General features: G+C 36.0%; 1 protein-coding gene across 7 annotated transcripts in view; it reads left to right on the top strand.

The window, feature by feature from the left end:
- Positions 1 to 18,847, top strand: part of CTNNA3 (catenin alpha 3) — a 1,922,732-nt gene that overhangs the window by 1,824,344 nt on the left and 79,541 nt on the right. For all 7 annotated transcript variants that reach the window (XM_025285111.3, XM_025285110.3, XM_044942173.2 and 4 more), the window contains one exon: positions 8,524 to 8,629. In XM_025285111.3, the coding sequence (XP_025140896.3) occupies positions 8,524 to 8,629 (106 nt within the window). The remainder of the gene's footprint in view (positions 1 to 8,523; positions 8,630 to 18,847) is intronic.

The raw sequence follows: 18,847 nt of genomic DNA, 5'->3' as shown, positions 1-18,847 counted from the left end.
GGGGGGGAAAAGATAAATGTTAGATTACTGATAAAAAATGAAAAGAAATTATTTATTTCATAATCCTTGGGAGTGTTCAGATAGATAGATAATGATGCTTTAATAGGACCCCATTTAGAATCACAGCTGAGAATCTCTATCCTTGTATATTTTTTTGCAGCTTATGAAACATTCCATCAATTCAGAACCATCCATTGAATTCCATGCTTCAAGATGCATGCTAACAGAAAACTTATGATGATGTTTCCGCCTACATGATTTCTTTTTAATTGGCTCTGAATTCCTTGCTTTTAAATTTAGACCAACTGATATTCATATATTAGCTTGGAGAAAATTTAAGGGACTTTGAACTTCTAAACTTTTGTTTCTTGATTAGAAGACAGAATGGATTCGAGGAGCAGAATGAGTATGTAGGGCTGCATAAATTATTATATGCACAATTATGGGAGTATTCATGATATGAATGGCAACGCTTAAATTTGTGCAGTGAACATTCTGCACATTATGCAGCAGTGCTGGATGTGGAAAACTGACTAACTTAATAGTGTTTGGAACATAGTAAGCACATAAAAGTTTGGTTATACATGCTTTCAGTAAAAAAATTACACAGGAAAATAGTAAAATCTTCACAGGAAGAACTGAAGAAGGTTGTCTATCTGTGTTACTAAACACAAAAATAAAAATATCTTTCCAGGTGACCTCTTCTTTGCCTACAAATAAATAAATTATATCTCTATAGAATTATAATTAAAGAGTTCTAATTCCTTTTATGCATCCACCTAGGTGTTCAGTGGTTTTGGTCCTTTAAGGGTACTCCATGAAGTCTCCTCTAACTTGTAAGTCTGTCTAGGATTTGAAACAACACTGCTAGGTGGAGAGTAAATTAGAAAACTTTAAGAGCTTAGAATAGATAAAAGATTTATGTCTCAAGTTTTTTTTTTTTTAATTAGTTTTTGCATATGAGGAAGGGTATTCCTACTTCAAACACACACACAGAGTCTGTATACACACAAACAACAACTGCAGTAGCAAAAATAATATTAAAATAGTACTGGACTGCAAGGAGATCCAACCAGTCCATTCTGAAGGAGATCAGCCCTGGGATTTCTTTGGAAGGAATGATGCTAAGGCTGAAACTCCAGTACTTTGGCCACCTCATGCAAAGAGTTAACTCATTGGAAAAGACTCTGATGCTGGGAGGGATTAGGGGCAGGAGGAGAAGGGGACGACAGAGGATGAGATGGCTGGATGGCATCGCTGACTTGATGGCCGTGAGTCTGAGTGAACTCCAGGAGTTGGTGATGGACAGGGAGGCCTGGCATACTGCGATTCATGGGGTCACAAAGAGTCGGACACGACTGAGCGACTGAACTGAACTGAACTGAACTGAATAACTTTAGAAGTATTCTCCTCAGGCCAATGCCCAAAAAGATCTCTAAAATAAGTCCTATTTTTGTTTCATTAATAAATACAGCATTGAATATGAAATGCTATTATTACCTTGGACTGCAAGGAGATCCAACCAATCCATTCTAAAGGAGATCAGTCCTGGGTGTTCTTTGGAAGGAATGATGCTAAAGCTGAAACTCCAGTACTTTGGCCACCTCATGCAAAGAGTTGACTCATTGGAAAAGACTGATGCTGGGAGGGATTGGGGGCAGGAGGAGAAGGGGATGACAGAGGATGAGATGACTGGATGGCATCACCAACTCAATGGATGTGAGTTTGAGTGAACTCCGGGAGTTGGTGATGGACAGGGAGGCCTGGCGTGCTACAATTCATGGGGTCGCAAAGACTCGGACACGACTGAGCGACTGAACTGAACTGATTATCACCATGCACAAAGTTAAACTTATGTAATTTTTATTGTTAATAATATACCATCTACACTGTGACATTTTCAAAACAAAAAATAGATTTGGTCCTCTGCCCAGGCAAAGTATATCTCTTATAATTTCAGCTGTATTGGTGAAGACACTTGGGATTTTCCCAATTTTTTTTTCCCACCTACTTGGTGCCATCCAAAATTCCCTTCACAGGGAGCGTGGACTTCTGTTGTAAAAGTGACAAAAGAAGATAGAGGATTTTAGCACCCCTGGGACTGTATATAGAGGAAATGCTGTGAGTTCATAAAACCCTGTTTTCTTTTCTTCCTGTGTCCAAATAGAATGCTTTTTCCAGCTTTATCTGCAGTTATCTATGTGTCTAGATTCTAGAACACAGGTGGTAGTGATATGTTCTAGTTTTTATCCTCAACTCTAAAATTTTCCATGAAATCCTCACTTATTTTCCATGTCAGATGTCTGATTGCAATGAATTCTTCTGAGGGTTGTGCAGCCTTAGATGTTAGGTTATCTTTATAATGAGAAGGAGTCTGAGTTCTTAAATGACTGTGTGGAACATGAACCATCACCCCACAATCCACCTTGACTGTGATATGCTAGAGGAATAACCTTTATTGTGTTAAGCACTTAAGATACTTTTGTGTTATTCTGATAGCGGCCAGGCTCTTCTGAATAATATGGAATGAGAGGAGCAAAAATGAAAAAAATATATATACATATCCAATGTTCAGACAGTATTTTCCCTCTTTCATGGGGCAACACCTTTTTCAGACTTGAATCTCAAAGATTCCTCGGGATACTAATTACTCAGGATGATTGCTAGCTGATAATTCACTAGCTTATTTTCAAGGACTTTTATAGGGCCCTCACAACTTGAGAATGACACTTTACAAGGGAAAGTAACATCCAGAGGGAGAGAGTTGACTAATTAAAGTTTCATATTTGAATAGTAGAGGAACAGTATGTCCTTGTTTGTGTCTGGTACCTCTCTTTATCTCGTCATTTTCAGCTGCTTCCATGATAATTACTTTTTTCTTTTGTATCTGAAGTCAGAATTACAAACAAGAGAATTCTGCCAGTACCCTTGTAGAGCTAAATCATTAATCTTGGGACATTTATAGCACCAAAAGATCTGTCATTAAATGTAATTTGACTCTCTATATGGAGTTAAAGGACAACCTTGAACAACAATAACAAGTATACACAGACAAAACTTGCAGGTTTATATTTGTATTGTTTTTCTCAGTGAAATAATATTATGGACAAGGCTGTACAGAGTTACACTGTCAGCAAGGAACTCAAGTCGGTTTATACTGTCTGTCAATTGCTATAATTCTCAAAATAAAAAGGATACATTTTAATAAAATATCCTTTGTAAAGGCATTAGAAAAATAAAAAGTAAAATCGGCTGAGCACCTAATGAGTGCCCCATATTGTGTAAAATACGTAATTTTATGCATCCTGACTGTGTGGCAAGTAACACTATCATTACTTATACAAAGAGACAATAAGCTCAGACCAACAAAGTATCTACCTAAACCTTCATATCTAATAAGTATTAGGATGAAGACAAAATGTATTTCCCAAGTCTATATTCATTTCACTCTACTTTATTGCAGCACTAAATTTGAGTGTTAGAATGAAATAACCGTGTCTAAGATAAGTCTAAATAGCTATGTCTAAAGCTGAGATTCTTAGGTAAGAAAATGATTTATAATATAGAAACCTATTTGTTATAAATAAAGTCAGCATTCAGTCTCTTGTCTAGTATGGCATTTATAATAATTGAGGTTTGAATTTAGTGATTAGAATCCAGGGAGAAAGAGAGAGGGTACTAAGATCGGAAATAAAAGTTGTAATATCTCAAGAAAGAAATCTCAAGACTGTAGGCTACTGGTGTTATTTCAACATTTTGACAAAACTCAAAAAGCCTATGTTATATAGTTCATTTTTATTTAATTGGGACTGGGACACAGATTTGGTTTGTGTTCCTTGAGGTTGCTATGTAGGAGTAAATCACTGTTGGGGAGCCACCTTGCCACTTGCTCTCTGTTTCAGTCTTGGTAACTCGCACCAATGTCTAAGGAGACCTTTTAAAATATTTTAGTGTCATCTTAGTATATTTCATTGGAAATAGTGTAAACTGGTCATTACAAAAGATCCTATGGCCAGAATGCATGAGTTCAGATCCTGTCTCCAATACCTATTAGCTGTGCAACTTGATAAAATATATATTTAATGTCTCCATCCCTCAAATGTCTCATCTGTAAGATAAGGATAAGGATAATTCTAAACTTAGAGAATTATTATAAAAATTAGTCTTTGTATGGGACAGTACTTGTGTGTATGTTCAGTTGCTCCGTCGTGCCCAACTCTGTGACCCTTTGGACTGCAGTCTGCCTGACTCCTCTGTCCATTAGATTTTCCTGGGAAGAATACTCGATTGCCATTTCCTCCTTGAGGGGTTATTCTCAATCCAGGGATCAAACCATCTCCTGCATCTCTAGTGGATTCTTTACTGCTGAGCCACAGGCTTCCCTTGGTATAGTACCTTCAGCTGAGTTCAGTTCAGTCCCTCAGTCGTGTCCAACTCTGTGCGACCCTATGGATTGCAGCATGCCAGACTTTGAGGTCCATCACCAACTGCTGGAGCTTGTTCAAACTCACGTGCATTGAGTCAGTGATGCCATCAAACTATCTAATCCTCTATTGTTCCCTTCTCCTCCTGCCTTTAATCTTTCCCAGCATCAGAGTCTTTTCCAATGAGTCCAGATGCCATGATCATAGTTTTTTGAATGTTGAGTTTTAAGCCAGCTTTTTCACTCTCCTCTGATAGTACCTAGCACATAAAAAATACTAAGTGTATTAACTACTATTATGGATCATAAGATATAGATATCATCATATATCATTGTTTCCATCTCTTGAGTTAACCACAATGTCATGAGTTTTATTTTATATAAAGATAGAGGAAAAAAGAATTAAAGGGGAAGTTGTCAGCCTTCATAGAGGAAATGATACTGTGTTAGCAAAAATTTGTTATTGCTATTCACTCTCTAAGCTGTGTCTGACTGTTTGTGACCCCATGGACTGCAGAATGCCAGGCTCCTCTGACTTCCAGATATTGCTCAAACTCAAATCTATTGAGTCAGTGATGTCATCCAACCATCTCATCCTCTGTCGCCACCTTTTCCTACTGCTCTCAACCTTTCCCAGCATCAGAATCTTTTCCAATAAGTCGGGTCTTCACATCAGGTGGCCAAAGTATTGGAGCTTCAGAGATTTAGGGGCTACAAAGTGCAAAAGATATAATTAACCATTTTGTTTTATTTTTAATCAGTAGCAGAAAATGCAAGTCATTTCAAAGACATTCTGTCCCTGAAAAAGATAAAATAAGTCCTCAAAATTTCTATGATATGGTTCTGTAATTAAACTAGATTTCTAGTTAATTGAACTGTTACTGATGAGCTATATCATCTTCTTGTTTCTCATACTAATCAAGATAAAGAAAGGGGGAGGGGGATGGATGTCAAAACCTGAGAGAGGACAAGGAGACAGTGAAATTCAAGGTTGGGGCCAAATCTAAAATGGCTGAGAGGTTTCTGTTGCACCAATAAATCAAGTTTCAAAAGGTATCCCTTTCACTTGCATTAATAAAATTGTCAGTGGCCTCAACATCACTGGATTATTGCAGCCTTTCTCATTATACCTTCTAACATATAATTTAATGATTAACTGGCAAACTGTCTACTCCAGAGCTTGATCTGCCCTCCTTTTTGAAGAGATAGATTATTATTGTAACCACTATTTATGAAAGATTTCTGGCCTCTGGTTTCCTTAAAATATCCCCCTCCTCCTCTGGGTATCTTTCTTTGTATGATCCAAACTCAATGATTTAAGACATAATTTGCTGACAGGAGATCCTGAAAACCCATTATGAAAATGAAAGCAGAAAACAACCTTTGAATGTATTTTCCAATTTAAAAAGCCTTCATTACATAGCACATTTCAGGCTGAGAATGTTAAAAATTTATCATAGTTTCAGTAATTGCTGCTTCCTCTGGAACTTGGCATAATGTGGAATCATTTGTAAAATGTATATTTTGTTTGGCAATCAGTAGGAAGCTTGCCAGGCAATACATTTAATTAGAAGCATGAGGAAGAGAATAATTGTAGTCTGTCATAATATATTATTGTTAATTTTAAGTTCTACATGTGTTTAAGATAGTAGTCTCATAACAAGGTGTGTATTTAAAGTTTGAGGTAATTTCCTTTTCATCTGCCTAGGGTTTTATATGGGGAAATACATTATTTTGAGGGGAAGTGTACATTAGCTACATCCCTTAGAATGCTTTGTCCATTGCTTAAGCTAAGTGAGCATTAGCCGCTCTTCTTAGAAACAACCTTTGTCCATTGTTCAAGACCTTGAAAATTGATGCACTGCCTTTCGGGAACTTAGCTTTATGTAAGTTTAACTTTCTCTGGAGATGCATAGGCATAATGAAATGCAGTGCCTTTCTTGAACATAACCGTGTACATAACATCTAATCCTGACTGATGTATAAAGTGAATTTGATAAGAGCAATGCAAAAAAATTGTAATAATGAATGGTGATTTTTTTAGAAAAAATTCAAAGCAGCCTGTGTTGGCAGATTCAAAGAGGAGAAATATGATGATAACCATGTACTGAGGCCAGGTTTTCATCCTTTTAACCGTGATGTTCCATTTTTACAGGAAAACTTGCTTATAATGAATTTGAGACGCAGTATGAAAAATGTACAGTGAAAGGGTCTTTTGGAAATACCAGTTACTATTGATTTGATGTTCAGGTTTTCTGTTGTACAATACTCTGATCATTTTCCTTTGCATGAATCCCTCTATTTTGTATTAGTATAGAATGGTCTCTTAAGTGAACAGGGATTTTTCTCTAACAACACATCTTATTAGGTTTAGCATCAGGGCATCTACCCTCAAGATAGGTCTAAGATGTAAATAAAATACTGGACAAATAGTTTTTACTCTGCTTCTTTTCAACTCCATTGTATTCTGGACTCTCAGAATCTTCCTTTCCTCACCCTGACCAGCATATTCCTTCTTCCCATCTTCCTCACTCTTCTTGTTCCCGGGAAAGCATCAAAACAATTGCATTAGTGAGTGATTTCTTCAGGGTCCTATCCTCTGCTAGGAACAAGGAGCATAAGCCACATAATTGGAAATGCCAGTATGTTGGCATTCAGTAGATGATTAGAAATTGGAAATAAGAGGAATAGTTTTAGGTGGATGGAACAGTGATGTTCATTCAGGTCAGTGATTCATTTATTTTTGAGGGATGAAAAGACAGAAAAATATCTCCTTATTCCATTCCAACTATTTAAGAAGTGCACTTCTTCTTAACTATGTTGCACATCCCTAAATAAGCCCAACTTTTATTGCATGGCATTAGAAAACAAAACTATCTTAAAATAACAACGACAGAAATAAAAGCTCATTAAAATGCTTACTTCATTTAAAGCTATTTTTTGAGCACTTTGTAGAAATTAGCTCGTGTGGCCCCTAGAATTACTCCATGTGGTGGGTGCTCCTATTATGTATCACCAAGGAAACTAAGATATGAAGTGGATATTTATTTTGCTTGACTCACAAATAGTAAGCAGCCTGTTGTGGGGAAACAGCCCAAGGTAATGTGACTCCACTTTGCTGACAAAGGTCCGTATAGTCAAGCTATGGTTTTTCCAGTAATCATATACAGATGTAAGAATTGGACCAATTGAAGGCCCAGCACCAAAGAAGTGATGCTTTTGAATTGTGATGCTGGAGAAGACTCTTGAGAGTCCCTTGGACAGCAAGGAGATCAAACCAGTCAGTTGTAAATCAACCCTGAATATTCATTGGAAGAACTGATGCTGAACTTCCAATATTCTGGCCACCTGATGCAAAGAGCTGACTCATTGGAAAAGACTCTGATGCTGAGAAAGATTGAAGGCAAAAGAAGAGTGTGCCAGAGAATGAGATGTTTAGATAGTATCAGTGACTCAATAAACATGAATTGAGCAAACTCTGGAAGACAGTGAAGCACAGGTAAGCCTGGTGTGCTGTGGTCCATGGGGTCACAAAGTTGAACACAATTTTTTTTTTAATTTTATTTTATTTTTAAACTTTACATAACTATATTAGTTTTGCCAAATATAATGACTGAACAACAGTAACTATGATTTTACTTTGAACTAATTGTGGAGGAGAGTAAATTTGATAAAGAGCACTTAACCTAAAGACCATAAAAAAAGGACTAAAAAGAGGAGGATTAAAAACATACCTGCTAATCAAAATGTACTGTTAAACATATAAATTGTTCAAAATCTCATGTTTCCTCCTAGAATGAGGAGAGTATCTTTGCCTTATGAGATTTGCATCCACCAAAAGTATCTTTAGGCTGAGGTTTATTGTAAGAAGTTCATGGGACTGAAGATCAAATGGAGTCCATCTTCTTGGAAGAATATCCTGAGTGTTAACACAATAGGTCTTCATTAAAAAAAAAAAAAATCATACTGGAATCTAATCATGGGCTGTTTAAAACTGAAATATGGAAAGCCAATGGGTTATACTTCGAGGTGCAAATCTGGGTGTGTATTTGTGTCTTAGCATGAACCACATCAACAAACATGCATTCTTTTACTTTAAGGGGCAAAGGACCACTGAAGCATACAACTGATGTGATCTATGCAGCTAAAATGATATCAGAATCAGGATCAAGGATGGATGCCCTTGCTCGGCAGATTGCCAACCAGGTGAGTTCTCTATAAATGAATGTAATAAAAGCCCATGCTAATTGCTTTCTGTCATTTGATATTGATTAGAACAAAGTTGAATTTTTACTCTGTTAGACTGTTGTTTCCTAAACTATTATTGAATTATTTTTTGTTTAATTAATACACAACTATTGGAAAATTTATTGAGACAATTATTTATTGAGGCTCTTGGAAAATCCCATGTCTGGAGGAGCCTGTTAGGCTGCAATCCATGGGGTCGCTAAGAGTCGGACACGACTGAGCAACTTCAATTTCACTTTTCACTTTCATGCATTGGAGAAGGAAATGGCAACCCACTCCAGTGTTCTTGCCTGGAGAATCCCAGGGATGGGGGAGCCTGGTGGGCTGCCGTCTATGGGGTCGCACAGAGTCGGACACGACTGAAGTGACTTAGCATAGCATTATTATTATTACTATTATCATTATCATCATCATTATTATTATTTATGGCTTGATTAGTCAAACATTTTTTGAGCTTTAAACATATTCAAATTATTCTAAATTATCAACTTCTGAGTTACAAATATACTCAAATTATTTTAGTTGGCTGTAATACCCAATGTTAGTATTTTTTTCCTTAATACCTCAGATTTCTTATTTTTGCTCTTTAAAAATCAATACTTTTCAAAATTATCTTAGGTTTTCTGTGTTAGCAATATGCTCTGATATTCTACATAAAACTACAAGACAAATTGTAATTAGTAAAGTAATGAAGTGAATATATAAAATGTAGGAGGTGTATAATCCTTACAGGTGCTCCCAATGCTTTGTTTTCTTTAGCTTTCTTATGTCTCTCTTCCAGTTTTCTAAGATGCAGCTACATCATTAGAGTTACCTTTTGCTTAGGTACCTTTTGCTTAACTTTAATTGGAAAAATCTGTCAGTTTCTTTAGTTAATGTACTCAGATATTCAGTTAATATTTCAGACAGAGATATAATATTCCTTGGTAGGTTTTATATTATTCAACCCCATAATACATGTTTGGGGGCTTCCCTGGTAATTCAGCTGGTAAAGAATCCTCCTGCAATGCAAGAGACCCTGGTTCAATTCCTGGGTCAGGAAGATCCCCTGGAGAAGGGACAGGCTACCCACTCCGGTGTTTTGGGTTTCCCTGGTGGCTCAGATGGTAAAGAATGCACCTGCAATGTGGAAGACCTGGGTTTGATCCCTGGGTTGGGATGATCTCCTGGAGGAGGGCATGGCAACACACTCCAGTATTCTTGCTTGGAGAATCCCCATGGACAGAGAAGCCTGGCGGGCTACAGTTCATAGGGTTAAAAAGAGTCAGACACAACTGAGTGACTAAGCACAGCACAATACATATTTATGCCCCTTTGATGAAAAAAGCACTTTTCTTTTTCAATCTGAAACTACTTCATATTTTTCTTGCGTATATACTGTAAGAGAAACTTTATCCGGCTGCTTCTTATTATTTAATCTTTTTATCCTCCTTTTCTTGGAACTTGAATGTTCTCTTCTTAGATATTATATTTTGGGATATAAAGGAGGAAAAATAAAGAAAAATAATAACAGACAAATATTTTAAAGCAGTCGTGAAATATATTCATATATGTAGTATATATGTTTTTCAGTATCTTGCTACTTTAAGCATTGTGAGCATTTTATTAACCCTTTTAATATTCAGCCTTTACAGTTAAAAACAAACTCTATTGTAACATAATTCAAGATTCATTATGAATAAATGACTAAAGCCCAGATCTGCCCATGGTTTCTATATTTTAGAATCATTGCATTCACTTTTATGAGGTAAAGTATTAATAGTAGCAGAATAAATGAAACCATAATATATTAAACAGATTTATTTGTTCTCATAACTTTTAAAAACCAGTGTGCTTCTGTTTATTTTAGAATGCACAGTTTTCAAAGTTCAAATAATTGTGTCACTTTGAAGTTGTTCTTTTTTTCTTAAGTAGTCTTTTTAATTGGATTAGGTCACCTTGAAGATACTACTGTATTAAATTATGTAGCTGTATAAAATTATAGCTGTATTAAATTATGCTATTGTTTTTTAGCATTATTCAAATTACATGGAAGAAAGCAAAAGTATTTTCTCACTTCCCTATAACTTTGACATTTTAAAAAAAGCTTAAAGAAGGAGTCACTGACTAATGAAGAATTATAGATGACTCTCTCTCTGGCCTTTTCCATTTCATATAATAAAGTAGTTTCATATGATATAATTTTGTTCAAAATAAATAGGGTTGTGAAGAAACAGAATTGAAAGAAAGGAAACTGACTCATTATAGTGATTATCTGGGAAGGTTATGATTATGCTTCAGATACTGTATGATAGAATAACAAAAATTTAGACAAAAATAATTATTGAAATTGTTTTTGGAATAAAAGTTAATAATATAAATCAGCAAGGTAATTTTTACATTGTCAATGGTATTATGAAAAAAATCTTCCAGAACATGGTTGTGTGTGCTTAGTTGCTCAGTCGTGCCTGACTCTTTGTGACTCCATGGACCACAGCACACCAGGCTTCTCTGTCCATGGAATTCTCCAGGCAAGGGTACTGAAGTGGGTTGCCAGTCCCTTCTCCAGGGGATCTCCCCAGCCCGGGAACTGAACCTTGGTCTCCTGCATTGCATGCAGATTCTTTACCAATTGAGCCACCAGGAAAGCCAGAACATTGCTTGCTTTTAACTTTGAACAATCTAATAGCTCAAAAAATTTTAACAATTTTATGACACTTTACAGTCTGCATTTTGCTAGAGTGTCAGAAGGTCAAACATTCATTAATTTCTAATTCCATCCAACATGGACTTGTTTATATTTTATGTAGTTGGGCCAATTTCATTTCATTCTATCAAGTTTCGAAGTTCATATGTAGAATAGAATAAAATCAGATTGATGGAGGCTTATATTCAGCCTTCCTGGATTTTTTTTTAAACCTTTCTTCCCTGCCTTATTCCCTTAAACATAAGTGTATTGTGTTTATTGTTGTTCAATCACTAAGTCATCTCAGACTCTACAATCGCATGGACTGTAGCATGCCAGGCTTCCTTGTCCTTCACTATCTCCCAGATATTGCTCAAACTCATGTCCATTGAGTCAGTGATGCCATCCAATCATTTCATCTTCTGTCACCCCCCTTCTCCTGCACTCAATCTTTTCTAGCATCAGAGACTTTAAAAAAGAAGTCTGATATGGGGTCTAGTACCTTCACAACAGTGTGAGAACTTCCCTGGTATTATTGTTCTCTAATTTGTCATTCGCCCACCCCACAATACCCCCATACTAGTTCTTGTCTATTACCATACGCAACTTACTACTTTGGCATTTCCACTAGGTAACTACAAAGAGGTTATTGATATTTCTCCTAGCAGTCTTAATTCCAGCTTGTGCTTCTTCCAGCCCAGCATTTCTCATGATGTACTCTGCATATAAGTTAAATAAGCAGGGTGACAATATACAGCCTTGACGTACTCCTTTTCCTATTTGGAACCAGTCTGTTGTTCCATGTCCAGTTTTAACTGTTGTTTCCTGACCTGCATACAGGTTTCTCAGGAGGTAGGTCAGGTGGTCTGGTATTCCCATTTCTTTCAGAATTTTTCCACAGTTTATTGTGATCCACACAGTCAAAGGCTTTGGCATACTCAATAAAGCAGAAATAGCAGAATATCAATAACTTCAGATATGCAGATGACACCACCCTTATGGCAGAAAGTGAAGAGGAACTAAAAAGCCTTTTGATGAAAGTGAAAGAGGAGAGTGAAAAAGTTGGCTTAAAGCTCAACATTCAGAAAATGAAAATCATGGCATCTGGTCGCATCACTTCATGGGAAATAGATGGGGAAACAGTGGAAACAGTGTCAGACTTTATTTTTGGGCTCCAAAATCACTGCAGATGGTAACTGCAGCCATGAAATTAAAAGACGCTTACTCCTTGGAAGGAAAGTTATGACCAACCTAGATAGCATATTCAAAAGCAGAGACATTACTTTGCCAACAAAGGTCCATCTAGTCAAGGCTATGGTTTTTCCAGTGGTCATGTATGGATGTGAGAGTTGGACTGTGAAGAAAGCTGAGCACCGAAGAATTGATCCTTTTGAACTGTGGTATTGGAGAATACTCTTGAAGGTGCCTTGGACTGCAAGGAGATCCAACCAGTCCATTATAAAGATCAGCCCTGGGTGTTCTTTGCAATGAATGATGCTAAAGCTGAAACTCCAATACTTTGGCCACCTCATGAGAAGAGTTGACTCATTGGAAAAGACTCTGATGCTGGGAGGGATTGGGGGCAGGAGGAAAAGAGGACCACAGATGATGAGATGGCTGGATGTCATCACCGACTCGATGGATATGAGTTTGCATGAACTTTGGGTGTTGGTGACAGACACAGAGGCCTGGCGTGCTGCAATTCATGGGGTCGCAAAGAGTTGGACATGACTGAGCAACTGAACTGAACTGAACTGAACTAGGAAGAGGTGAATGAAAATCTGTTTTAGCATATAGAAGCTTCATATAGACTTACTTGTCCCAATCACCCAACTTTTCTTGGGTTTTATCAGTTCAGTTCAGTCGCTCAGTCATGTCCAACTCTTTGTGACCCCATGGACTGCAGCACACCAGGCCTCCCTAATTGTGTTGAGATGCTATGGTAGATTGCATATGCCATCTAAGACCATGTTGTTTAAGTTTTACAGAACTCTGGTACAAATCCTATCTCCATTAGCCAGATTATTCCTGAGGGTCAGAATGATGTTACTTATCACAATTATTAAACATTTTCCTCATGAATAAAGAGGATGACAAATTGAAGAAGTAGTCTTCTTAGAAATCTAGGATTCCAAACTATTGGTACATATCTTTTTCTATTATTTGACTCTTCACTCTAATTTATCATTTAGCAGATATTCTAAATTAGATGAACTGGTAATGCCTCACAAGGTAGGAATAATACATTGAAAGATCTCAGTTACAAAAGCAACCTATCACAAACAGAAAAGTGATGAATAGGAAACACAATAAAAATGAACATCTGCTAAAGTGTTTTGCACAGGAGGAGGACAAAATTGGACGTTGTAAATCCTGAATATTGTGTCTGAAACCTAATACTCCTTCAATGTAAATTTTCCAATGCAAAAGTATCCAGATATTGACTGGGTACTCCCACCTAATCGTAACTAGACACAATTAAAATGAATTTTCATTGTTAAATATATTGAAAACCAATGCTAATTTAAGAAAGTGACATTTAAAAAAACAAAATGAAGAATTTCAAGGCAAATTATACCTGATACACTCACCTATGAACAAACAATCTGCAAGTATAATTTATGTTAATATTTGACAAAATATTGTTGGTGATTAGCCTTATTTGAATTGTTTCCTACTGATATTCTGAGAGTTAAAACATGTAATAAAACTACACTAAAAAGAAGCTTCTGAAACATTCATTATGTCATTCTAACATGTCTGTTAAGGATAAAACTCCCAGATGCATCTTGTGGCATTATTTGTATTTTGACACTGTTATTTGCCTGAAATTTATTTTGAGAAGAAAAGTTAATGCCTCAATTTGTTCTCCAGGTTAATGAACCTTTACTTTATAAAAATCAATGCGTAGAAAGTTCTCAGGATTAAACAGGAATAGACAAATACTGAAATATTTTATCTGTTTGCATCCTTGAAGTAATAGTCTGTTAGAAGGCATGCTGCTTTACTATTTTTTAGTAGATCTTTGTAATTTTCTCATTAAAGTGAATGAAGTCGCTCAGTCGTGTCCGACTCTTTGCGACCCTAAGGATTGTAGCCCATGGAATTTTCCAGGCAAGAGTACTGGAGTGGGTTGCCAATTCCTTCTCCAGGGGATCTTCCTGACCCAGGGATCAAACCCGGGTCTTCTGCATTGAAGGCAGAGGCTTTCTCATTAAAACAAATTATTAAATGCTTTGAAGGCGATTATATATTAGTTTTATTTCATGTATGCAAAACTATAGCCCTAACTACCAAAAATAAGGTGTTTCAGGGTCTAGGAGGAGGGAGCTATTGGGTATAAGAGGAGAATAAGAAAGAAGAGGAATGTTTCTTCTTACAAAGGGCTGGCTGAGTTAACCAAAATTTCCCCCCAAATCAAAATGTGTCTGCATTACCTTTCCACCATTCTTTTTCTTTTCTTTTTTTAAAAATATAAATGTATTTATTTTAATTGGAGGCTAATTACTTTACAATATTGTATTGGTATTGCCATACATCAACATGAATCCACCACGGATCCACCATTCTTTCCACATACATATTCTTTATAAAGGATAAAACATTCTTGTAAGTTTATTTTTATCCAAGTAGCACTTGAGTTCAAGTTTCAGGTTTCAGGGAGAGACATGATGTTTTGGGGTTGTGATCTAACACATAAGGAAGTCAGTCCTGAGAATTTCTCATGGAAGTCAGCAGAATGCTAAAAGTAGGTTATGCCAGAACTTTACACCTATTAATACTAAAGGAAAGGAGCTTTGATGAAGATGGGAAACATCTTTGTTTTTCATTGTTATTAGTATTCAAAATATATATTGCTGATAGCATTTTCTCACTGGTTGTATGCTCAAACCTAGTTGAAACTAAAAATGGATTTAAAGCAGCCTTAACCTCAAGACCATTTAAGTCTAAATAAGTTCAGTTCAGTTCAGTTCAGTTGCTCAGTCATTTCCAACATTTTGCAACCCCGTGAACCGCAGCACGCCAGGCCTCCCTGTCCATCACCAACTCACCAAATTCACGTCCATCAAGTCAGTGATGCCATCCAGCCATCTCATCCTCTGTCGTCCCCTTCTCCTCCTGCCCTCAATCTTTCCCAGCATCATGGTCTTTTCAAATGAGTCAGCTCTTTGAATCAGGTGGCCAAAGTATTGGAGTTTCAGCTTCAACATCAGTCCTTCCAATGAACACCCAGGATGAACATCTCCTTTAGGATGGACTGGTTGGATCTCCTTGCAGTCCAAGGGACTCTCAAGAGTCTTCTCCAACACCACAGTTCAAAAGCATCAATTCTTCAGCTCTCAGCTTTCTTTGTAGTCCAACTCTCACATCCATACATGACTACTGGAAAAGAATATATGACAAAATCTAAGCAGCATATATAAGTTATGGTAAAACAACATTTATGCATGGAAAAATGCCAAACTATAATTTCCCAAGTTAAAACTCTCACAAGTCAGCACCCCCAATCTAGTGTTGTCCTCCAGCGCATCCTAAAAGTGTTCCACTGTTTTTTTTTTTTTTTTTTTTGGTTTGTTTGTTTATTTGTTTGTCTGTTTTACCATACCCTTCACTTCTGTGTTTTAGAAACCTTAGTTTATTAGAGAGCAGCAATGATAGGTGTAATGAAGAAGAGAAATGTTCCAAGTATACTGAGATTTCTGGATGTAGAATCATCTCAAACTAATGACTGACCAAATTCAATAGATGAGTGAGACAGAGGAAGCACTCTTAATTTAGATAGTTAATAGAATAGGAAAAATGGTAGGCAACATGGAGTATGAGATAGTTGAGGGCTATATGTGTTGAGAGTGAAATGTTGATAAGACCATGAAATGGGCTGGGTAAACACAATACGTAGATGGATTTTCTGAAGACAGGGCTGGATGGTAGAAATTTAGTCATGTTTATTTTATAAGTGGTAGGTGAAGCCAGAGTAGCATATACTATTATCCAAGTAGAGGCTGAGAGTGAAAAGATGCCCAAAATGGAAACTCAGGACACCAATAGGAGTGGCATTGAAAAAAAAAAAAACATGTTCATGAGGAGAGAAAGATGGAATTACAGGGTTGAGGGAGGGATTTTGTTTTGAGGGACTTTATGTTGACAGATTCAAGGTTAGAAGACATTAAAAGTACAGAAAAAGATGGGATCACTGATGATGTGTGACTGAGGAAGGTGAAATGAGACAGCCTCTGGGCTGGAGTACAGGTGGAGACATGAGCCCTGTGGAAAGAGAAAGGTCATGGACACAAAATGTTTCTGCTATCATGAATTGCTTAAAATATCTATTCTAGAAATTCACAGTGACAACTGATACTTTCCCTTAACAAACTTTGCCAGCTAGCAGAATTTAAACTATTGTCTGTAATTTCAAAAATCATTTTACATATGTCTTAAATAAAGTTTATACTCTATTATGGGCAAAAAAAAAAAAAAGCTAAACTTATGGCATAAAGGTCTTTAAAGTATTCATTTTGCTAATTCATCCTTAAAATTCAAACTGAAAGGTAATAAATATTCTTCAGTTTTCCTCTTGCTACTAAATGATATATCCTGCGTTGGTACAAAACATCTTAACTAGAAGAGAAAGCCAGTTTAATGTGACAAAACCTCTTAAACTGACATGTCATCTGCTTGTCTGTAGCGAGTGTCCTCATGGTTATAAAACTTAATTTAAACAAAAAATCCATGCATTGAAACACAAACCAGATGTCCTAGTTAACATCTCCTAACTTAATAAACTGGGAAATAATAACCAAAGTGTATGATGACATTCTACCACTCAGTTTGCCTGAAAATCTCTAGCAGTATTCCAAGTATTTTTATGAAAAAAAAATTTTTTTAAACTAAAGGATAAGAATATTCTACACATCTAAGTCCCAAACTTTTGCAATTAGTTTTATGTAAATATATAAAATCTGGGGAAAACATAATTTGATTTTAATAATGGAGGTTGGGCAAATAGTAAAACAACAGGTTCTTAAAGTAGAGATGATACATTCTCCTGATTCTGCTTCTAGGCTGCTAAAACTGACTCAGAAAGACTTTGCAAATGTCAATAGAAAAGAAGACTTATAACACATTTTATAGTATGGAATTTTTAAAAATACTTTAGTTATAAAATTGACTACCATCTTTAGGTATAACCAAGATTCTCATCAATTCTGGGAATGAAGGGTAAATCAGAGTCAAGTAACTTTTAATTTCAAAAGTTCAAATTTTCTACTCATTTGTGTCATTATTTGCTTAACAGAATTACTCTGCTAGCATGGTATGAAAGTCTCTCAAGAGAGACTGTAGATTTTTCTTAAGCTTGGGTGATTGCAACATTGTTTATCAGTTAAGAATCTAACTATTAATTTTCAAGTTTGGTTTTATCAGAAGTTATATGAGTGAGTGAATGAGAGTCGCTCAGTCGTGTCCAACTCTTTGCAACACCATGGACTGTAGCCTGGCCAGGGTCCTATGTCCATGGAATTCTCCAGTCAAGAATATTGGAATGGGTTGTCATTTCCTTCTCCAGGGCAGAAGTTATATGGTGTTTGTCTTTAAGGAACAAATTCACAATAATCCTATTTATAATATACAGGTAAAAATGTCAGTTTTAGAAACCAATTTACAAACCAGAGTGGCAATTTACTATTCACTGTATAAGATAAAACTGGCAGGAAGACTAATATTGTCTGGAGACATTACAAGTAGGGAGTGAGGCCAGATCATGTGAGTTTGTATACCAACTTCATCACTTATTAATTGGGCAAGTAACTTAGCTTCTCTATGACTCACTTAACTCCTTTGGTAAAGGAGATAATGAAGTTGTGTGAGAGCTAATATAGATAAAGAACCTGGAATAATATGTGACAAATAAAACACTGTATGTGTCAAAGGTTATTATTGAGTCCATCCATAAGAACAAAGAATAGATAAGAGCCTTTATTACTCAGGATAGACAAAACAATGTTTTCAATGAATTTCATATAGAAGAGATCATTGTGTAGTGAATGAAACAGAGAAAACTCAATTCAATTTTTTACACAAATCATATACTCTGTCTTGCAAATGACAATATGACAATAATTAGATCTAAGTGAAATGGCACTGTGAATACTATTTTATACATGTAAAGGACTTAGCACAGCACCTGTGCCATTCACACAAATAAAACACCTAATAAAGATCAACTTTCTGTCATGGTAAAAAAATAAATAAATAAATTGTCTTGCCTTTCATTGTTATAAGTAATTCTAGATAGTTAATCTTTGAATTTAATAAAAATCTAAGTAATCTTTACTTCAAAATAGACATAGTGTTACCATAAAACTTCTTTTTCCTTGGAACCATGTAAACCACAGTAATCTGTGATTTGAAGAAAAAAAAAAAAATCACTCCAAATTCTCTTAAGTTCTGTGACTGAAAATAAAATAGATTTGAAAGCAAGTAGATATGGATTCAAATACTGGCTCTATCAT

This window comes from Bubalus bubalis, chromosome 4 (genome assembly GCF_019923935.1).
Source record: "Bubalus bubalis isolate 160015118507 breed Murrah chromosome 4, NDDB_SH_1, whole genome shotgun sequence".
In the NCBI taxonomy this organism is placed as follows: domain Eukaryota; kingdom Metazoa; phylum Chordata; class Mammalia; order Artiodactyla; family Bovidae; genus Bubalus; species Bubalus bubalis.
The sequence above is the reverse complement of the archived record's forward strand: the minus strand, read 5'-3'. Positions and strand labels throughout refer to the sequence as shown.